At 53.0% G+C, this 22997-nt stretch overlaps 1 protein-coding gene across 4 annotated transcripts in view; it reads left to right on the plus strand.

Annotated features, from left to right (window-relative positions):
* The first annotated feature begins 340 nt into the window (after positions 1-340).
* Positions 341-22997, plus strand: part of ZNF362 (zinc finger protein 362) — a 37138-nt gene continuing 14481 nt past the window's right edge. For 2 of the 4 annotated variants that reach the window (XM_036885152.2, XM_057499973.1), the window contains exons 1-4: positions 341-504; positions 19265-19328; positions 19439-19685; positions 22586-22907. In XM_036885152.2, coding sequence (XP_036741047.1) covers positions 19266-19328; positions 19439-19685; positions 22586-22907 — 632 coding nt within the window. In that variant the 5' untranslated portion in view covers positions 341-504; position 19265. Of the gene's footprint in view, positions 505-611; positions 705-18794; positions 18814-19264; positions 19329-19438; positions 19686-22585; positions 22908-22997 lie in introns of those variants that run through there. The other 2 variants (XM_036885153.2, XM_057499972.1) reach the window with 2 other exon arrangements.

The following is a 22997-nucleotide window of genomic DNA, read 5'->3' on the forward strand; positions in this document are numbered from 1 at the left end:
CGCGGGCGGGGGGCGCGGCGCAACTTTGCGCGGCGGCGGCGGCGGCGGCGAGCGCGAGACGAGGCCCCGGGGCCCGAGGTGGGCCCCCAGCGCGCGGCCCGCCCCCGCCCCCCGCCCGGCCCCCTCCTCTCGCGCGCCGTCGCCAGCGCCCGGCGCTGCCCACTCGCGGGAGCCCCCGGGGCCGGACGGGCTGCGCAGCCGGAGAGGCGGGGGCCCGACGCGGCCCCCCCGGAGCCGGGCGCCTGGCGCGGGGGCTCGCCAAGCGCACGGGGGGCCGCGCGGCGCTGCAGACCCAGCCTCCCGCTGCCGCCGCCGCCGCCGCCGCCGCCTCGGTGCTTGCAGAACCCAGAAGTGAACAGCAGGCGACCCGGAAGGTTTGCGCGCGGCTCCGCACCGAGCCGGAGCCGGAGCCGAAGCCGGAGCCCGGAGCCCCAGCCCGGCCCTGCTCGGGCCGCCGGGCGCGGGGCTGCGGCCGCGTCCCGGAGCCGCCGCCAGCACAGCCAGGTCCGTGCGGGTCCGCGGCGCGAGGAGCGGGGCCGGCGGCGGCGGGAGCCCGCTGGGGCGCCCGCCCGCGGGAAAGTTGCGCCGAGTTGCGGGCGGGGGCGCGGGTGCTGTCAGCGCGGGCTGGGCGCTCCGAGGGCCCGGGGCCGCCTGCGCCTCGGGCCCGGCCCGGAGCGGCAGCGGCGGCGGCGGCGGCGCGCGGGGTAGGAAGTGTGTCCGCGGCGTGTCTGTGTCTGCTCTCCGAGTGTGTGCGTGTGTGTGCGCGCGCGTGTGTGTGTGTGTTTTCTTAAGCCGGGCTATTCAAACCTGCTGCAATTCTCCGGTAAACAATGATTCATGGGGCTTAATGCAAATAAACGGATTGCAAACGGCGCGGTTCGCGCACTTTGCAGCCGGCCCGGTGGAGCGGCCAGTGCCGGATTTCTCCCCTTTTTTGCAGATCTGCAGAATATGGCGTCCCTGTCCTGTTTTAAAAATAAGCCAGGCTGCCATTTTTGTTTTTCTTTTGTCTGAAAATTTTAATAAAACTGTCTGAGAATGTGGGAGAGGCGGCTGGAAGCAGAGGGGGCACCCGAAGGGTTGGCTTTTTTTCCTTTTCTTTGGCGAGAGCCGCGAGCCTTTCGGGGAGGTGAGACACAATGCAATTGCACTTTAAAGGAAAAAAAAAAAAAGGAAGCCGCTGGGCGATTTGGGGGGGAGGGCTAGGAATTTAAAGTTAACTCCGAAAGTTTTCTTTTTTTTTTTAAGCGCTTTTTTTTTTTTTGGAAGGCAGTGAAATGCCGCGAAAGGATCTCAGGGCCCATTTCTACCCCCAGCCAGCTGCCTTTGCAGGATTTTTGGGAAAAAGTTAACTGCTGGTTTCCTCAGAGCTACAGGAGGGATGTGGAGGGTTGGAGATGTGGGTGTGCGGGGACCAGGAAGCGTCTTTTGGAAGAGGCTCTATAAAAATGGCATTGTAAGGACCTGTATCACGAGGTTTGGAGGAGAGGACTGGCAGTAGAGGATCTGAATGAGCCCAGGGTCCCCAGTTAAGACCCCCCTGGCATGGGGAAAGAATCCAGCTGGCCCCCTCCCTGCCTTGGAGCTGTGTGTGTTGGGTGGCCTGTCTCCTTCATGGGTGGCCAGGTGCTTGTAGGCAGGAATCCCTGCCCTGGGCTCTGGAGTGGCTCCTGGAGCCCTCCGCAGGTGTGATTGGCGGTTGGCAGTGGGAGAACCTCTTCTCGCACCTGGTGGGCCCCCTGGCCCCAGAAAGGTGGCATCTAGTGGTGAATGCCCCTGGGTGGTGGGCTCTTGGCTGGGTGCAGGAGGGCAGCCCCGGTGAGCCCTATCTGAGGGGAGGGGCAGCAGAGGTTGTGTGGTGGGAAGGGGAGCTGGTTTGCTAGCAAGAGTGTTAGTCTAAGCCTCTTACCCCTTTCTGATACCCCTGTTGGCATCCTGAAGGCTCCTATGTTAGGACGCAGTTCGAACTTTGGTGAAGTTCCCGAAGTATCTGGCTGGACAGGTCAGGGCCTGCTGGCTTTGCAGGCTGCAAGGGTTTCTGAAGGCCAGGCCTACAGGGTCTGGAGTAGTTGGCGCTGTCCAAGGCACCAGGGTAGGCCTGGTCTCTCCCCTTTGTGCTGGGAGGTTCAGATAGCCCCCAGTCTGTCTAACCCCTGCCCCAGCATCTCCTGGAGGGGAGACCTCTCTAGTTTCCTGGCTGGTCTGTGTCCTGGCTCCGCCAGGTGGTGTGAGCTCCCCAAAGGCAGAGTCAGGGTTGAAGGCTGTGGTTTAGGGGTTCAGGGATGCAGAACTTGGCATGCCCGGGCCAGAGAGTACCAAGGTAGGCATTTTTTGAATGGCGAAGCTAAGATCCAGAGAGGGGAAGTGACTTGCCTGAAGTGACACTGCCGGTTAGAAGGAGAGGCGAGGCAGGGACCTAGACTTCTGAGCTCTTGCCACTGTTCTCTCTTGGGTGCCCTGACCCCTGGAAGGGTCCCTGGGATAGGACTGGAATGGGGCAGCATAGTCCCCTTCACTCCCCACACCCCACCTTCATAATCCTTCCTGAATGAATGGAACTTTACACTTTGCACGATGTAGTGCATGGTTATCAATCAGTCTCCCCCAGATACTCAGCTGGGTGAAATTGTTAAGATGGGGATAGTTTACAAATTCAAATTTGTTTTTCATTTCAAAATTTAATCAGTTACTAAAATCAGTTAAGTAACTGAGACTTGAAGAAGTTGAGCGGTAGCAGGCGAGGTCTTACATGCAAGCCTTCAGACTCCTTGTCTGAGCCCTTTCCTAGCTGGACCTTGGTGCGTGTGGACAGGATGTTTCCCACCTTCTTCTTTTGGGTTTCTCAACTTTTTCTGCTGCCCCAGAGAGTGTGTAAAAATCTAGAGGTCCAACTCTACAGAATGTCAGAGCTGAAAAGGCCCTGAGAGGTCATCTAGGTTCAGAATGGGTAAGACACTGGCTTAAAGTCACCCAGCAATTCAGGTCCCACCTAGGACCAGAGCCCTGGTGTCCTGTCTCCTTTCCGTTGTGAGATACTCAGAGCAAGAGTGAACCACTCTACCCACTGCCAGGCTCCCAGAGGGCAGTGATTGCTGCTGGTGGCAGTGGTGATGGGGCTGTGGGTACTGTAATGGTCAGCACGTGGCAGAGACATGGTTTGCCCCTGGGGCTGAAGAATAGGCTCTCTGTGGTCTTGGGGCCCCAGGTGGACAGGAAGCTGGTGTGTGGGTGAGGTGTGGGCTGGTTTGAAGCTAGCCTGGCCCCAGCGTTTCTCTGCCTTGCTTCTCTGTAAAGTGGGAGTCGTTTGTTCCTTCCTTCTGTCATTCATTCATTTGCCACTTGTTAGTATGCTCATTCATTGGTTTGCTAGATCATTCTTTTATTCTTTCATTGTACATTCATTAGTTTATTGGTTAGTCATCTCAGTAGTCCATCTATGCACCCATTCCATCCACCCACCTACCCACCCATTCATCCATCCACCCACCCACCCATCCATCCATCTATCTATCCATCCATCCATCCATCCATTCCCTGGCTCAGGTGGGATAGCCTTGTGAGATCCAAACAGTCCTCTGGGACTCTTAAGACAGCAGGGAAGAAAGTATGAGACCACAGGTGCGGAAAGCACTGGCGGCGGGGCAGTGTTCTTGGGAAGGTCTCTCAGATGAGAGGAGGCTTGAAAATACCAAGAGTCCCGCAGACCATCACCATGGTGGATCTGTGTCCTGGGACCAAGTCCCACCTGTGAAGTGGACTTTATAATTTGCACGGTGTGGTGCCTGGCTTGTCAGTTTGGACACATTCTTTCCCTCTCTGAGCCTCAGTTTCTTTATCTTTAAAACAGGGTATTCTCTGTGAGTCAGGGGTTTTGGGGAGTGATAGTAAGTGCCTGTGATGTCTCCCAGTCATGGCCAGGAATGTGGTAGGAGCTCAGTATATACACCAACTGAATTAAAAGGATTGTTGATCACCAACCTAAGTCCCACCTTGATTTTGAAAACCATTGTGGTATTTGCAGGATGGGCCTAATGATCTGGGGACCCTGAAAACTCTGCGTGCCTTGTCATTTCCCTGCTGAAGCTCTTCTGATGTTTCCTAGGCATTTTGAAGAACAAAAATTTGCAGGCCTACAAGGCCCTTCATGGTCCAGTCCCACCCACCCCTCCAACCCCAGCTGCCTCCTCCTCCCCACCTCCAGCCATACTGGCATCTTTCTGCACTTCAAATTTTCAAAGCCTGTTGGCTGCACCTTTGCACAGCCCCTACCTGGAATGCTTTTCCTTTAATGTTTGCATGGCTGGCACCTTCTTGTTTCACAGGTTTGACTCAGTGGTCACCTCAGAGGGCCTTCCCCGACCACCTTCTGTGTAATAGCTTCCCACTGTACTCTTGGTCACATCAGCCCCTGTGCATGGTCTCTTGCGGCTCTTACCAGTATCCAAAACTGTTTCATTTATTTGTTTTTTTGCACTCTTGCCTGTCTCCACTACTAGAATGTGCTTAAATCCTCTGCAGGTGAATGGGCAGGTGATTCCAGCATGGTGTGGCTAGGGCTTTAGTGGAGGTGAGGAAATGCTGGGGAGCCCAGGTGTGGCGGTGGCTGGGTTTCGAGGAGGCTCCTGGGAGATGAAGTGACACCAAGCTCTCTCCCCTGTTCCCCTGGGAGGCTCTGCACTGTTGTTTGGAAATAATGAGATGATCAAATTATAGGATCTAAGAATCCCAGTCTCTTCCAATCTCAGAGCCTTAGCATCTGAGAAACTTTCTGCCTCAGAACCATTGACACTGAATCTTCCAGTGATCCAGTCTGGGATTTAGACTCTCACAGGGGGGCCCCTCACTGCCTTACTTATTTAGGGGCATAAAGCTCTTACTTTGTGCTGGGCCATGTTCCAAAAGGCTTATAAATGTTAATGTATTCAGTCCTCACTGTGATTACCCCCATTTACAGGTGAAGAAATCAAGGCACAGAGAGATTAGGTAATGTGCCTGAGTCCATGGAGCTCATCAGGGGTGTGTGGGATTTGAACTCAGCACTCAGGGACCCCTTAGAATCCCACAGCTGTTTAGGGGAAGCCCAGCCTCACCTGAGCACTGCACAGAGCAGGAATCCCCTTGACAGCCTTAACAAAAGGGTCTCTGGTCTCTGCTAGAGTGGTGGAGAGCTCCCTCCTCGCCATGCCCCGCAGTCCCCTCTTGTCAGTCGCTTGTCATTGCTGGGAAGATTTTCTTAACAAAGGATGAAGTGCTGTACCTTCCTTGTGAATAACACTTGGGAAGTTATGTTAGTGTTGTGGTTTCTCAGTACTTTTGACCCTGTGCCTTCATGATTTCAATAGCCTCCTTCTCCCCACTGGGTCATGAGTTCCTATAGGGCAGGCAGCTTTCATGCATGATGTTGAATGAATGAATGAATGAATGAATGAATGTGTGTACACAGCATGCATCCTGAGCTGCTGCCTCTGTAGCACTATGCTGGGCACTGGACAGGCTTGGTATACTCGGGGAAAGGGGAGTTCTTTCTCCATGCAGCCCCAAGAAAGTCTGCCTCTGATGATGTTTATATACCCAATTCTTGGTGAACCATCTGAGGTCTGAAGTCCTGCACTAATTGGAGTGAGGTAGACTTCACAGATTATCCAGTCAAACCTCATTCTGTCCATTGAGGAAACTGCAGTGGGTAGGGAGAAGAGCAGGCCTTGTCCAAGGCCATGTACACCTCCCTGGGCTTTGCCTGGTGGGCCTTCTGCTCCCCAAGTTCCAACAGGCTGTCACTGTCTGTGCCTTGGGATCAGTGGCAGGAGCAGCCCTCACTGGGGGAGCTGCTGCCTCCAAAACACTGTCTCCTCAACCTCTGCAATGGGGATAACATTCCTGGATGCGCAGGGCTGTGCGAGAGCCCAGTGATGCACCTGGGCTTGGGTGGGATTGAGGAAGAAGTGGGCATGGTGGACGCGGGTTGGGGTTGTGGAGATGGCTCCCAGGAACCTGGGCTGGGGCTGGGCTTTGGAGGCTGGTGACGATTTGCAGAGGGGGCCAAGTGGTGTCTTTAGTGGTAAGGTGTGTGGGGAAGGCCAAGAGATTTGTCCTGCCTTGTCCCCCACTCATCCCTGTGGTCACAGGATATCCTCTCAGGGCTCCACACCATCTGGGTCCTTCTCTGAGCTTTGGGCAAAGGCTTCATGCTCCTTGAGGGGACAGTCTAGCCATTTCACATTTTGGGGGCTAATGGGGAGACACCTGGCTAGGGTGGGCACATCCCCCAGACACACTCAAACACACACACTCATACATAGTCACGCTATCAGCCAGCCCACTACCACCTTTGGCCCTGCTCCCTGTGTACCACTTTTGCAAATTTGGGGTGCTCACCTGCTATTTCAGGAACACCACCAGAGATACCCCTAGCTGGGCCTGCAGGAGCCAGGATTTGAGGAGGCATGGCAGCTAGAGTGAGCATCCACATATATGGTATATATGGTACACACATATCACATAGGAACACATGCAGACACATGGCCACCTATGGGATTACACACACCTGCATGTACCCATGTGCACCCTCTAAGGAAATGACACACAGATGCATGCCTGCCTTTCCTCTATTTTCACACTCATGGTATACACCATGTTTATCATCTGCATACAGCCATGCTCGTGTACATGTCATGTGTGTTTCATACCTTGTATGTGAAGATTCACTTATACCCCTGAGGATGTAGCCTCACATTCTGGGCCTTGCACATTACACAAGATGTATTTTACACCTTGTATGTGAAGATTTATTTACATGTATTCTGGGCCTCATGTACAATCCCTCATGCACATGTTTGCACTCACGTATGTGCCCACACCCTACTTGGATCTTTCTGCCGTCAGTGGTGGAGCAGGCTGCTTATTTCCATTTCCTACTTTCATTAAGCAGTATTTCTTGAGCAAATACTATATACCAGGCTGTGTACTAGATGCTGGAAATAGAGGTGAGAATGTAGTCTCTGGTCTGGTGGGGAGACAGACATTATGCAAAAGATCACACAAGTGATGATGTGATTACAGATTTTGGCAAATTCTAGGAAGGAGATGCTTTTCTATGAGGAGGGCTTCCCTATGGCTTTGTGCTTTTAGATTTACATTAATGAGTGGTGATAAAGGTGTGTGTTGGGGAGAGATGCTTCTAGGAGGAACTGAACTGTGACCTGAAGTTTCCAGGTGAGGGGCATTCCAGGCAGTGGAAATGGTCTGGGCAAAGGCCAAGAGGTGGGCAATCAGAGAACATGGAGAAGGTGGCAGCCCTGAGACCTGGGGAGGGGAGGGTATAAGAGCTGAGGTGGACAGGCTGGTTTGGCAGGGCCTAGAGTAGTCTCCCTGGCCTGGTTACTCCCACCCACAGGTCCACCCCAGGTCCTCCCCTTCCATCTCTCTGGCCAGCCCAACTCTCCCTTTGCTGACCTGCCCTGCTCAGGGCCCGCTGTCTGCTGGCCTCTGTCCCTGGCCTGAGCCCTCTCTGAGCAGCCCCCCAGCTGAGATATGGTATGAGAACAAGCTTTGACCACTTGCCAGGGGTTCCCAGCCCAGAACCCCAGGCTAGTCCAGAAAGCTTCTGCGGGCCAGGCCAGAGCCAGGGTTCCGCAGCCGGCTCTCCTGCTTTGAGTTAATCCCAGACTTGGCTTTCCACCAGTCAGTGGAGCAGCACCTGCGGGTCCTGAAAGGCCCCCCCAGAGCTGCTGCACCCCCAGCCCCCCAGCCCAGTTAACATTGCTGGTTGGTCAGATTTCCACATGGGCCTTTGGAATGCTGGGAAAGGCGCGCTTATGTCTTAGAGAACCTAGTAACGAAACAGCAACAGCTAAGCACTTGCAGAGTCTTTCCTGCATACCAGGCACTGTTCTAAATGCATTGATAGGTATTAGCTCCCTTAAGCCTTAGGACGACGCTGGGAAGATACCATTATCATCCCCAGTCTGGTAACAATCCCAGGGGCCTGAACTGGGGCTTCCACCCAGGTTGTCTTGTTCCAGAATCCATACTTTGAATCCCTGAGTTGCCACATTGCCCTTTAGAGGGTCCAGGAACTCAGGCTGTGATTTAGCCGAAACTGTGTTTTACAGAGGAAGGAACGAAGGCCCAGAGAGGAAATGGACTTGTTAAAAGGTCACATACAAGCTGATGGCAGAGGGTTCTAACTCCCTGTGCCCTCACCAGTTGCATGATCTTGGGGCAGGTTCCATACTTCTCTGAGCCTAATTCTTGACCCCAAACAAGTATGAGATTACCATAGAGGCCAGGAGGGTGGGAGAAGGGGCTTCTTGTGTACCCTGGCTCTGCATTTTATAATAAGTCATTAAGCCACTCATTTATGTTCTAAGCATCTTTCTGAATGTGTGCTGTATTTCAAAATGTTGACAGCATCTACTTCACAGGGTCATTAGGCGCCTGAGTGAGAAATGCTTGTAAAACATCTCACAGTGCCCAGCCTGGAAGAAAATGCTCTGCAACTTAGGAGGAGGAGGAGGAGGAGGAGGAGGAGGAGTATTTTTTCATTTCATGGCAGCAGAAGGAATTCCCTGTAGGGATGGGAGCTGGGGTCCCCAGGGAAATGGAAGTAGAAAACAACGTGTGTTCAAAGCCTGCAGAACACTGTCTCAGCCTGAGAAAGGGTGTCATGGCCCCTTCCCTACATGAGGGCACCGAGGCGCCCAGAGGTCATTACCCTGAGTGTCTCTGCTGGCTGGCGGTGGGGGGAGGGGGGACAGGGAAGGCGAAGGGCAGCTTCCCAGCTCCCACTGACCCCGGCACAGACCGCAGCTCTCCACCTCTGATCAGCCCCATGTCACAATGAACACAGCCCTTTCCAACCCCAAGGGCTGCGGAAACCCAGCCTAATTGGATCCAGGACCCTCGGTAGCCTCGGTCCTCACAGGAAGTTCCCAGGAGCAGGTTTCTGAGGCTGGCCTGGCTCTCAGGGATTGGTGTGAGTCTCAGCAGCTGCGGTTCAGAGCTCTGGGCTGTGTGGGGTGGGGGCACATGGAGGGCAGAGGGGCCGTGGGAGGCAAACTTCGAGCACATGGTGGTCTCAAGGATTTGGGAAGATGGGGAACCCCAGCTTCTCTTTCCTGGACCATCTCTTGCTTGTTGCCTCCAAGCCATCCTTCTGGCCCATTAATCACCTGTCCTTTGAAAACTTTGACCATGAACTTGCCCGGCTCAGGGACCTCCCAGGTCCTTGCATCCAGGCACCTTAGCCTGGGACTCTGGCCCTTTATGAACTGCCTGCCCCCCTTTCCCTGTGAATTCCTGCTCTAAACCCACCCCAGGCCAAATGTGATGCTGCGGGCTTTCCTCTGGGCCTTTGCACATGCAGGTCCTTCCATATAGCCTACCCTTTCCTGGCATCTCCCTACTGACATCTCCCCTTTACCATCAGTCAGTGTCAGCATCATGAAATCTCAGTGGGCTGAGCTCGTCTTCCCAGGAACCCCTCATCCCCCAACCAAGCTGTACACCAGCAGAAGCTTACCACCACTCTTGGGACAGGGAATGTGGAACCTTTGCTGTCATAGGAAGCGAGCAGCTTCCATATCTTTGCACACACTGCCCCTGCTGGGAATACCCTCTCCACCTCCCTCTCCTGGCAAACTTCTCAGTCTTCAAGGCCAGCTGGAACAGACCCTTTTCTCTCACGGATACTTTCAGTGAATATTTATGGGGCACCTAGTGAGATGGAGGCACTCGAGTGCCCCCCTTGTGTCCAGCACTTGGTGGCCCTGTCCCTGTGGGTCATGCTGGAGGGAGTATTGAGGGTATATAGAGGTGGGTTAGGGAGAATGCAGTAGGCCATGGGCGTGTGTAACACGCCGGCCTAGTCCCTGGGGGAGAGGGTCAGAGAGTGACCTTTAGCTGAGACCTGAAGAAGAGCCAGGTGAGCTGTGGGGCTGAGTTGGGTTATAGGGTTGTAACCAAGAGCCAGACCCAAGCCCTGATCGCAGGAAGCTCACAGCTACTTGAGGGGTTGGGTGGATAAGTAACCAGCCAACTGGTGGGATCAGTGCTGTGGTGGGGGAGGCCCAGAGAGCTGTGGGAGCTCAGGCGAGAGGCTGCAGATAGAGTCATGGGTGGGGGTGGCACTCAGGAAGGTTGCCCTAAGGTGGTGACAGCTGAGCTGACTAGTGGTTGATGGGAACCTGGAGGGTTCCAGCTGGGTGATGGCTCCCAGATAGAAGGGCACAGCCTGTGCAAAGGCATGGTGGCACGAGAGAGCAACTGGTATGGGGGGACTTGCAGGTGGTGTAGTGAGGCTGTTGGGATGTACCCACTGGGATGCAAGTGGACAGCAGAACCTCCTTGGCAGGGGCCCCTGGGTGCTGCACTGGGGTGTTTGAACTGTACCCTAAAGTGGTGGGAACTCAAGAGGGATTTTAATCAGGAGAGTAAGTGACCTGGGCAGCCTCTGGCCTGGTTCTTCCCTCCAAAGCCCACAGATAGGAGGGCAGGTGCCTTCCTGACTGCACTCCCGGCTGGGGGCTGGGGTGGGGCTCAAGGCTCACTGTTGGACTTTGAGCAAGCCCCTGCCCTTCTCTGAACCTTCTCTCTTGGGTAAACCTTGCAGGGCCTGAGGCCAGATCCTAGTGGGCCATGGGTAGGGGTTGGGTTGTCTTGCTTAGCCAAAGCTTGCTGAACATTTAATTTTATTAAGAATATTCCTTAAAAGTATCAAGTATCATATAACCACCCTGCAGAAAAGTCAGAGAATAGGGATATGAAATAAACCAAAACCTAACCATTTCTGCCCTTACCCCAAGCCTGAAACATATACCCCTATTAGCATTTCCGTATTTCCTTCCCCTTTTCTCTTAGAACCTGTTGTCATTGCTCTGTTTATACAATTTAAAAAACCTACCCCCCCATGTTATATCATGATTTTTTTCTGAACAAGTGCAGGGTGTTTTTAATTCTTCTTTGTAACAGACCCAGTGTCAGAGGAGAAAGCATGGGCTCTGGAGCCCAACTTTCTGGATTCAAATTGTATATTCACTGCTTGATTTGGGGCAAGTTACCTAATCTCTCTGTGCCTCAGTTCAGTGTAAAGTTGATATGAGTGTTAACTGAGTCATTACAATGCCAGTAAACATTGGCTATTATTGACAACTGTAGACTATGTCACTATGTAATATAATTTACAGAGCCATCCCCCTATTGTTTAAAATTTGGCTGGTCCAGATTTTTGCTATTGTTAAAAAACCATTGAAGCAAACAGCTTTGTGCATAAAACTTTGTCTATATTTGGGTTATTTTCTAGGGACAGATGATCAAGAATGGGATCACTGGGCCAGGATGTCTGAAAAAAAATTTTAAGCTCTTGACACATTATTGTCAAATTGTTTTCAGAAATGATTGTTCCAATTTACACTCCCACCAATAATGCGTGGAGTGCCAATTTTACCATACCCTCGCCATCTAGGGGTGCTTCATTTTTTTCTCTTTGCTATTTTAAGAAGTGTAGCTCATTTAATTTTCACTGCTAGGGGAGCAGAACCATTTTCTGTGTTTATTAGCTGTTAACATCCTTTTTGGTCTGCTAGTCTTCACAGAGCACACAGCCCCTTCTCAGATCAGTCAGGAAGATAGGACTTAGATAAAGGAAATACAGAATAGTGGAACTGGGGACAATACAGTATGGGGGTGGGGCCGAGGGAGGGATGGCTTTCCTCTGTGCAGGCCATGACTCAGTTCCCTCCACAAAAGTAGCCATCCATTCATTCATTGAAACATTTTTCAGGTACTGTGCAGGGCTTTAAAGGTAAATGACTCAGCCTTGATTCTGGCCTGATGGAGTGCATGTCCAACAGCGGAGATGGACAAGAAAACCAACAGAAAATAGAGTGATGAGTGCTGTGACGGTGGAAATGCAGGACACAGAGGAGTCAAGAGGAGAGGCACCCAGCACAGCTGAGGGTGGAGGTGGGACAGTCCCAGAAGGCTTTCAGGAGGAAGTGACCTATAAGCTGGGGCAGAGGGCTCCAGGGAGAGGAGGTGGCCTGAATGGAGGGAGGGGGGAAAGCTGAGCACTGGGGGAACTCAGTGTGGCTGGGCAGAGTATAAAGTGAGACCCATCAGTGAGGCCAGAGAGGTCAGTAGGGGCTGGATGGGTAAGGCCTAAGGAATCCATACTTTGAGGGAAGTAGGGAGCCATGGAAAGTTCTAAGTAGGGGAATGCTGTGATCTGATTTGTATTTTGGAAATATCACAGTGACTGCAGTAGAAGAATGAACTGGGGACTGTGGGTAGAAGTGGGGAAACCTGTGTGGAGACTTGCCATAGCTGAAGGAGCCTGGACCAGGGCGGGGAAGATAGGGGAGACCCTCTTCTTTCTCCACCCTGTGGAATCCTAACCAGCTTCAAAGTGCACACTGAATGTCACCTTGCTGACACTCTCCACCCCCTACCCAGATCTTAGGTGCCTGGAAGATGGGATCTGTGCAGGGCCTGGCATGCGCTGGTCAACAGAATGCCCTCCATCAACTTACCTTGACGTCTTTCTGTCCTCCATGTCTCCAAACCCTCTATCTGTTCCTCCTCTAGCCTTGGGCTACCAACTGCTTGCTTGCTTTTTTTTAAGAGTAAATTTATTGTTTTCATTATAAAAGCAACAGAACATTACAGAGAATCTGGAAGTCAGAGAAACAAAGACAGAACTCCCGATGAGCTCCAGCTGCCTCTCCCAGCTCTCCTAGCTGCCCTCTGGGTGGGGTGCCCAGCAGCTTCCTTTTTCTGACCCAGGTTTTTATTTTTGCCTCCTTCTAATCATAGTGTCCTACAGTTTTGGACTCTGCTCTGTCCCACTTGCTTTGTTGGGAGCTGGCTTCCCTGTGGCATGGGGTCTGGGCAAATCTCCATTTTTAATGTCTGGACCGGCTGGGAATGGGGGGTGGGACATAAGTTGCTTTACTGCAGCCCCCTGCCCTGCAGTAGGCAAGGCTAGTCTCATTCCACCTGAGCTGCCTCCGTCTATCTAGGCTGGAACTTCGCAGGTGGGAGGGCCTGGCACCTGTTCTTCCCCTTCCTCAGTATCCTCTTTCTCCCCTTCTCCTTTGTGGAGTTTGCAAGACTGGCCTCAAAGGCCACACACCTGAGAAAGGGCAATGGACAGACCTGATTTCAAATCTAGACTTGGCTTTGTGACCTCAGGCAAGTTACTTAACTTCTCTGGACCTCAGTTTCCTAAACTGTATATTGAGTCTATTGCAACAGTAAAATAATTGCTATAAGGTGCTCTGACATAGTTCCTGGCCCACTGTAAATGCTCACACGAAGATAGTTGATATTATTGCACTTTTCATTCTACTAAGAGTTTCTGAGACTACCTTGGGTTAGATGCTGGAATGGCAGAGGTGAATGAGCATCAACTCTACCTGTGAGGAGCTCTCAGTCTCATGGGGAAGTCACCCAGAGAAACAGATAACTGATTGGCCCTGTTGTGCTGCCAGTTTAGGTGGCGTCCTAACTCCATCATGTGCCAGCTGTGTGACTTTGCGCAAGTTGGTCAACCTCTCTGAGCTGCAGTTTCCTTGTCTGTTAAATGTACATCTCACAGATTATTGGGCAGTTTCAATGACATGATGCATATGACCTACTCAGCACAGTGCCTGGTACATAGTAGGTATGGAAATCAGTGGTAGCTGCCACTTTATTATTACTGTTATTGTTATTCCCATATAAAAGGTGCTGTTGGGAACACAGAGGAAGTGACTGACTGGGGGTTCAGGGAAAGCTCCGTAGAAGAGGGAACACTTATGCTGGGTCTTGAAGGATGAGTAGAAGTTCACCAAGTGGGAAAGGACACTCTAGGTAAGGAGCCTCTCATTCCAGGTTGCAATCTGTCAATGAGGGGTTTGTTCTTTGGGGGAGTGAGGCATTGTGTTCATTCCAACTTCACGGAGTGCCCCTCACTGCCTCCATCTGGGTCTACTCCCTCTCCTGTAACAGCATCCATTTGTGACCCTGTGTCCTGGTGGCTCTGGCTTCCTGCTCCCAGGAATTGTTGTGTCCCTGTCTGTCTACGTGTAGGACCACAGGTCTGTGTCTGTCATATGTGTCTGAGTTTAGTGCTGTCTGCTGTCTGCATGTTCCTGTGACCTTGTCTGGATGCATGGATATCCAGACGACCTCCCAGGTCACACAGTGGGGGGCAACCTGCAAGCTTCCTTGGCCTTTGGCCCTCACCAAGAAGCCCAGCCTCCTTGGTCACTCTGCTCCCTGGCCAGGAGAGCCCCATTCGTTCCCCAGGGGCTCTCATGGGTGACCTGCTGCCTCCTCTCCCAGCACCTCCAGTCCCAACACTCAGCAGTCAGAGGGGTCTTTCTAAGCCACAGATACTGCCCCATCACCCACTGATTCAAGTCCAGACTCCAGGCCTAGGATTCAGGAGTCAGCCTTCTAGGCCTGGCCCTGGCTGATGGCTACAGCCTCATCCCCATCTCCTAGTCCACATGGAACACTTTAGCTCCCTTCACTGTGTTGCTTCTCCCCTCTGGGCCTTTGCTCAGGTCTCTGCTTTTGCCAGGAATGTGCCCCACTCCTTCTTTGCCTGGCTAACTCCCACTCATCCTTTAAGACCCAAAGCAGGCATCACATCCACTGGGAAGACCTCCCAGACCCTTTCTCTCCATCCTGGGTCAGGTCCCTGGCTCTGGACTGCTCAGCCCTTACTTGGGGGACAGGAGCAAGTGACTTGCCCAAGATCACATAGCTGGTGAGTTGGAAGCCAAGATTTGAAGCTGGGTGTGTTGGGCTCTAAACAAAGCAGGCTGTTCCATGGTCCTGGTGAGACGAAAGAAGCTAGGACTCATGGAGAGGAGTGAGTGGATTTGAGAGAGATTTTAGAAATGAAATCCTGAGGACATGGCTGGTGGTGGATCTGAGTTGGGAGGGCAGGGGGGACGTGTTGTGGATCAGTGTGTGTCTGTGGCAGGGATTTATGGGCAGATGGGGCTGCCCTGCTCAGAATCGGGGATGGCTGGAGGAGGTGCACATTTTAAGGACAGACCAAGTCCAGTTTAGGCCTTCTGAGTCCAAGCAGACTATGATATGGCAACAGGCATGGCAGGGAGGGAGTTGGAAAGGTGGGCCTGGGGATCTAGTGGGAGGCCTGGTCTGGGGGTGGAGACTTGGAGATGGGCTGGTATTTGAAGTCCTAGAGGGGATGGGCCACCCAAGGTCTGAGGCCAGTGGGAGAGGAGGCTCAGCCCCACCCTGAGGAGCCCTGCCTGTGGGCAGGAAGCTGTGAAGGAGACAGAAGATGAGGAGCCTGGGTCACAGCACACACATCTCAAGGGGCCCAGGTGGCAAGAGGCCATGAAGGATGGCCCGGAAGGTGGCTTGCAGCTTTGACTACATGGAGGTCCTTGGTGGCGTGTAGCAGGTTTCATAAGCAGAAGTTCTTTTTTGTGGAAGCTTGTGGGTCATGTGTCTCCTTCCTTCTCTCAGCTTGGGGCCCCCAGAGGGCAGGGCTCCTCCGTTTGCCTCAGATTTCCCAGCACTGGACCCCGGTGCCCAGAGGACGTATCCAGAATGAGTGGCCGGACAGATGGGTGACTGGGTGGCTGGGCTGGCTGCCGTCAGGATGCTGTTTTTCAAGGCAGCTCTAGGAGGTAGTTCGTTCATCACCCATCCAGCTTCTCTCCCCTTTTAGAGCAAGAAAAATGAAATGATAGCTCAGAGCACAGGGTCTTGACCTCTCTCTGGGGCTTGAAGCCCAGGCTTCATGTCCTGCCTGACCACCAGCACGTCTCCTCTGCCCTTCCCAGCAGGCATGCTCAGCCGCAGCCCACCTAGCCCCTCTGCCCCAGGCACCGCCTGCAGGCTTCTCCTTCTGACCTCAGTCCCCTTAGCTCCACTGCTCCCCTGGCCCAGCACACTCTCAGATAGGCCCTGCCCCCGGCCCTCCATCCCCACACCTTGGCCTGGCATTCAAGGCCCTGCCGACTGGCCTCTGTCTCTCACCCTCCCACCACTCTTCAGAGCTCTTTCTTGGGTGCTGGTGGGCGGCCAATCACTGTCCCAAACCTGCCTTGGACTTTAATACCTCCATGCCTCTGCTCAATTCATTGCCTCTGCTGAAGGTGCCCTTCTGCCTCATCCACCAGTGCTAAACACACATCTGACCAGTCTTTCTCCTGCTTAAAGTCCCTCCCTCAAGACAAGGTCTGAGCAGCTTAGTCCAGCCTGGCCACCTTCCCCCTCACCTCTTGCCATGGCCCTCCGTGTCACGCAGGTCCCAGCATTTGCACAGGGGGACACCCACCTTGCAGGCTTGTTGGGGGGGCTCACATGAGATACTCGATGCACACCCAGCAGTGTGCCTGACACTCAGTAGGAGCTCAGCAAATGTTCACCCCCATCTGCCTTCCCTGCACCTGACACAGAGGGTGTATACCAGGGCCAGAGGCACTAACCGAATCATTAAATCAGTTAAGACTAGTCAGAGAAAGATGCAGAGAATTAGGCAGAGGCTGTGTGGATCAGATTAAATGACCCAGGGTAGACCCTTCCCTTTTGTGAGCCTGTTTCCCCCGCCAGGGTGAGGGTTGGGCCCTGCTTGACCAGTGGCAGAGAGGATGCTCTATCCCTGCTCTGGGCCCTAGGCAAGCCACCCTCTTCCCCATACCTCCCTGACCAGGGTGGGGCTTTAAGAAGCCTAGACTTGGCATTGAACTGAAGAGGAGGAAGAGAGGACAGCTCACCAGAACGGTCTGGGGAATAGCTGGGTGCAGTGGGCAGAGCCCTGGGCCACAGTGGGAACAAGGCAAAACAGCCTGTTTCACCCCATTTTATAGACAAGGAAAAATGAGGCTCAGAGAGCTGATGCCCCACGTGCTCCCTTCTGTTCACCAGCCCTGTGGCCTGGAGCCGGGTGCTCCCCTTCTGGTGCCCTTGCATCTTTCTCTGTGAAGTGGCGGGGACCACGTTCCCTGCTTCCGCCGGCTCTGATAATGCCAGTGGGCGCAGAAAACCTTTGTAAGTGGTCAGCGGTGCTGGGTAATTGTGTGGGGTTGTCTTTAAAATAATTCTGATTATTATTCCTTTATTTATTCCTTCTGCATTGAAACTCATGTTGTTGATAACCTCTGGGTCTGGGTGCGGCGGATACTGAGATGAACAAGACAGGTGTCTCAACTTCCCAGGCTTCTCTGAGGCAGCCTAATCCTGTCACCCAGCTTCCCATCCCCCAGCCCTGGAGCCTCCTCACCTTGACTTCACAGCTCAGTCCAGGGCCCTTCACGTTTTCCAGGTGACCAAAAGCAGGAGAGGGACAGGTCCTGAGGCTGCTGGATGAGTACATGCCTGCCCTTGCGGCCATGGCCACGTCATCCTAAGACAGCGTATATTCACAAGCCTGCAGTCAGGGTGCCTTTTCCTTTCTCTGAACAGGGAAGGGGACTTGTGAGTTAGATTTAGGAGTCAGGCACGTTAGAGTAGGAGTGTCAGCTCTCTGCTTGCTTGCTGTGTGACTGACCTTGACCACGTCACTCTGTCTCTTTGAACTTCAGTTTCCTTGGTTGTAAAATAGGGATGATGAGAGTACCTGCCTTTTAAGTGTCAGTGTGCCTGATACAAGGTGGGCAGTCAGTAAGTGGCAGCCTCCTCACCATTACTATTGCATTGAGGTCTTTCTGAGAAAGGTGGCTTGCCACCTTTCAGAAAGGTTCCAGGGGTCTGGAGCAGTCAGGGAGGACTGCAGGCAGGTAGTGCACTTGTGTTGGGCTGTGAGGGATGGGCAGGGTTGGCTGGGGGGAGGGAAGGGCCACAGGGGCGTTTGTGGGGAGGGAAGAAGCAGGAGGGCTCTTTGAGGACAGGGTCTGTCCTGGACACCCCTGAAGAGGATACCCTGACCCCTAGCCTGGTCAGGCTCAGACCCAAACTGGCCCGCAGACTGGGACTGAGAGGCAGGGATTGCTGTGTATAGGTATTGAGCCATTTGCATGTGGTTATCTGCTCAAACAAGGACGGGTTTGCAAAGCAAATTCCTCAGAGGAACCAGCTTGAGCAAATCTGATTTCTAGTCTTGACTTTGGCACCCTAGCCCTGTGGTCTTGGACAGGTCTCTTCCCTCGCAGAATGGAGTAATAGTATCTCCTGTGCCTACTTCTCAAATAAAGATCACAGAGATACTTCAAAGAGTTTTCTTAAAGTGTTGAGATTAGATTATATCCTTATTGAGGGTTTTCTCCTGAAACCTGCCTGCAACTCCAGTAGGGCTTCTCAAGCTTGACCTGAGACCAAGAAAAGAAGTTGAAGACACTTCATTTTGGTTTTGCCTGTCAAAATAAACAATTTCATTCAAGCAACAATACCAGTAGGTATTTAGTTAGTGATTTCTGTAGAGGAGACATAAGAGAAATTTGATTGGCAGCCAGACTTAATGGACTACTTCTGCTGGACATGGTCCCTCTAAGTCACTTCTAGACTTACTCTAGGGCTGCAGGGCTGGTTGAAAAGGCCTAACTGCACAGACCTGCCATGGAACTTGGCAGAGGTGATGGCCACCAGACAGATGGTCACACACTTCTGCTGAAGAGCCCCAGACTGCCCTCACCTGAGGCCTCCTCACCTCCCTCCTTAAGCACAGTGTTCTGACACATCCTTGCAGGTCAGATGTTGCACACATCCATGCTTGTTTCTTGAGGGTTACTTTCCAGAGGTACAATTTCTTGGGTCAAAGGGCAGTAATCCTCCGGGTCTCCGTCAGTCATCCTGCCACACTGCCCTACGGAAGGGCTGTATCTGATGCCCCTCGCTGCCCCCTGTGTTCTGGTGAGGATGCCTGCATTCAAGAGCTGGGATCTGGGTGGGCAGTTGCCTCTGCTCTGTGGCCATTTACACAGTTACCCCAAGACTCCCCAGTTTGTCTCCAGATGTGGGGGGTTTCTGTGTGGAATTCACAGCTCCATGGGGTGGATGCTGCTGCCTGGGGCCCTTCTCAGGAATGGGGGTTGGTTTGCTGGCATCGGGGTGATGGAGGTTGCTGGGAGCACTCTGGTCTAGATGTGACCTTTGCCCTTGAGCCCACTGAATTCCAGACTTTTCAGCCTGGAGATGGGGTTCCCTGGGCCGGGTAGGAGGCCTCCTCTGCTTGGGAGTGAGGGTCCCTCGGGGGCAGGGATCTCATACACTGGCCCAGACCTGAGAGGGTATAGCTGACGGGGACTCTCCGCAGCGGGCGGGCAGGGCCATCTTCCCTGTAACAGTCGCGCTCTCCTTGCAGGATGGCCGAGCCTCGATTTAACAACCCCTACTTCTGGCCCCCTCCTCCCACCATGCCCAGCCAGGTAAGACCCAGCACGCCCTTCACCGCCTGGAGCTGCTTTGCTCTGCCGCCGGAGGGATGAGGGGCTCGGGGCCCAACCCGCCCTCAGGCCCTCTGCGCTCCCGCCCGCAGCTGGACAACCTGGTGCTGATTAACAAGATCAAGGAGCAGCTGATGGCCGAGAAGATCCGGCCGCCTCACCTGCCGCCCACGTCGGCCTCGTCGCAGCAGCCGCTGCTAGTGCCGCCGGCGCCGGCCGAGAGCAGCCAGGCCGTCATGTCGCTGCCGAAGCTGCAGCAGGTGCCGGGGCTGCACCCGCAGGCCGTGCCGCAGCCCGACGTGGCGCTGCACGCGCGGCCGGCCACCAGCACCGTGACGGGTACGGCGGCCCGCGGGGACGCTCGGGGTGAGGGCGGGGGCTCGGGGTGCCCGGGCTGGGCCCACCAGCGTAGCCACCAGACTTTCTCCCACCCCGCTACATCACCCAGTGTAGGGCGAGTCACTCCCCACTGGGGGCTCAGCGGGGAAACCAGGTCAATGTCGACAACTTCAAGAATCCAGGGAAGAACCCTGAGCCGACTAGGGGTGAGGGAAGGAAAGGTGGGCAGCTAACCAGGGAACTGGAACAGGAAGAGGGAACAGAGTGTGCAAAGTGAGTATGTGTGTGGAAAGCACGAGTAGGGCAGTCTGGATGGAGAAGGCCAAACGACCCTGTAACAGTAACTATCATAATGTGGCAGCCGACTCCAGCTGGCCCTTGGGTATGTTTACCAATACTCATTGATTACTCCCAGCAGCCCTCTGAGGTGGGTAACATTAGGTTGCCTGTTTTTGACTAAGGAATACAGCAGTTTCATGTCTCCTTTGAGCAGATGAGGAAACTGAGGCAGTTTCACAGTAAGGTGGAGGCAGGCAGTATGGTTCCAGACCCCATGTGCTGCTTGCTCTACCCGGTTCTGCAGAGTCGCGAGAGGAGCAGGGCCAGGTTGTGAAGGCCCTGTGGCCACACTCCACCCGGGGGACTTTGCCCTCTGGTGGTGGGAGCCAGAGCAGGTTTTTCAGTAGGGAATGGAAATGCTCAGATTTGGGTTAGAGAGCTGGGTCTGGCTGCCGGGAGGTGGAGGCTGGCTTGGTGGGAGACAGCATGAAGAGCTGCAAGAGAGGACAGCGGCCTTAGGGCCGTGGCAGCGGGGACAGGGAGGAGTGGGCAGATCCGAGATTCTCGGAGGGGAAGAATGGGCAGGGCCTGGTGCTCAACCAGATACAGGCGTGGGGAGTGGCAAGAAGGAAGAGCACCCCTGGCACTGCCGGTGAGGTGGCATCCCAGGAGGAGGAAGGGTGGGGAAGGGCTCCATCCCGGAAGGGCTGAGGCTGGGCTGGGCCTGGCGTGTGGCAGGTGTCCCGGAGCTGGGGCTGCCTGCTGCTGCTCTGCCCCCTTCCTCCCAGGCCCCCCGCTGCCCCCAGCCAGGTGCCTATGCCTTTCTCCCACTCCCTCTGCCTCGCAGAGATGCCCAAGAATTACGGGGCCTGCTGAGCCTCCCCAGGCCCCAGCCACACTGCACATTCCCCTGTTATTATGATTTTATTGAATTTATATTTTTCATTATAAAAGTAATATTAAAAAAGCAATATAAGCATATTAAAGGAAATATGGGAAAAGGAGAAACTAAGGGAAAAAAAACCTCATAATCTCCAGCACCTAATCCAGCAGGGCAGCACGCCTTTGGGTCCATTTCCTTCCTTTTCCATCTTTCTGTTTGTTTTTTAATATGTGCGTGTGTTTTGCTGAACTTGTGGTAGGGCTGTAGTCATGACTGTAACTTGTTTTTATTTTACTCGCTATTCCATCATAAATGTATTCAGAGCATTTTTTATTATAAACATAATAATACATAGTCATTATAGAAAATGTAGAAAGTGCAGACAAGCTGAAAGGAGAAAAAAAACTAGCCCCAGTCCTACGACTGTTAGCATTTTCATGTTTTCTCTCAAATTAATTTTGTCCTTTGATCACTGATAAAAAAAAAAGGATGAACCCACCAGGTAAAAAGTTCAAATAATATAGAAGCAGATAGGCAAAGTATAAAAATATCCTTTTACCAAAAAATTCTCTCTTCCTAGAGAGAGCTGCAGTTTACACACAATTTAATTTGGTGTGTCTCTTCTCAGATCTATTCCTGGGCATTTACACACACATGCATATTGCCTATATATCCATATGCAGCTCGTGTGTGTGTATCTTACATAGGTAGGGTTCACACTGTGTGACTGAGGACATTCTCTCTGCAGCACTGCACTACCTCTAACCTCTTTGTGGCTGCCCAGTAATGAGGGCAGACCCCATCTCTTCACACAGCCCTGTTGGGGACAAACAGGTTGTGTCCAGTTTTGTGTGTCCATACACACAAATCGTTGTGCTCATGTGCAAATATTTCTTCATGGGTAATTTCTAGAAGTAGAATTGCTTGGTAAAAAATTATATACATTGACTATTTTGATGGCTATTGCCAAACAGTCCTCTTTTAAGGTTGAATATCACTCGCACCAGTAGTATATGACACAAAGCATACTTGGGCCAACTCTGGATATTATCTTTTTCAATGTACGTGTTTCTTGCTTTTTTTTTAAAGAATAGTTTTAACCAGTTTTAACCACATGATAGATAACCATTTTTTGTCTTTTTGTCTTCTTAACCTGATATTGTGTTTCTAATCCCCTTATTTTTAAAACAATTTTTATTACAGAAGTAAAAAAAAATTCATTGTCAAAGAACCAGGAAGTACAGCCAAGCCAAAAAAAATTTTTTTTAATTACTCCTAATTCTGCCAGCCATGTCCTATTTTGGTACATCTTCCCTTACTTACCTTTTCTGTGCATATGTATAATTGTTCTTCTTTTACTAACATAATCTCCTTTTCAGTGAGCAGTTAATGTTCAGTAGAGGAGATTGATCACAATTATTTATAGATCCATTCTCTAATTTACAGATTTTAGCTGCATCTAAGTTTTGCTATTATGAATAACACTGGTGAACATCTTTGGGCCTCATTTGTTTCCCTGTGGTTTGAATTATTTCCAGATGCCTCTGTCCTCCAACTCAGTTCAGTCCTTAGATATGGGAGGCATCTTACACTTAACACAAGCTCTCATGCAGTTGCCCCTGGGTAATAATTTACAAAGGGAAGAGGGGGCTCAGCATGTCCCACAGCTGGGTGACCAGGGCTGGGCCGGGCTCTGCAGCGGCCCCTCACCCTCGTCCCCACCCCCGTGTCCCCGCAGGTCTGGGGCTCTCCTCGCGGACCCCAGCAGTGAGCACATCTGAGTCAAGCACGGGCACTGGTACCAGCACCCCGTCCACACCCACCACCACCAGCCAGAGCCGCCTCATCGCCTCATCCCCCACCCTCATCTCAGGGATCACCAGCCCTCCCCTCCTGGACTCCATCAAGACAATCCAGGGCCACGGCCTGCTTGGCGCCCCCAAGTCCGAGCGCGGCCGCAAAAAGATCAAGGCGGAGAACCCAGGGGGGCCGCCTGTCCTCGTTGTCCCCTACCCCATCCTGGCCTCGGGCGAGACTGCCAAGGAGGGCAAGACATACAGGTGGGGGTCTCGGCAGGAGGGTGCTCGGGGGGTTGGGGGCAGAGGGTTGTGCCAAGGGCTGCCCTGGAAGCCCACCAGCTGGGGCTGAGA

This window comes from Manis pentadactyla, chromosome 4 (assembly GCF_030020395.1).
Source record: "Manis pentadactyla isolate mManPen7 chromosome 4, mManPen7.hap1, whole genome shotgun sequence".
In the NCBI taxonomy this organism is placed as follows: domain Eukaryota; kingdom Metazoa; phylum Chordata; class Mammalia; order Pholidota; family Manidae; genus Manis; species Manis pentadactyla.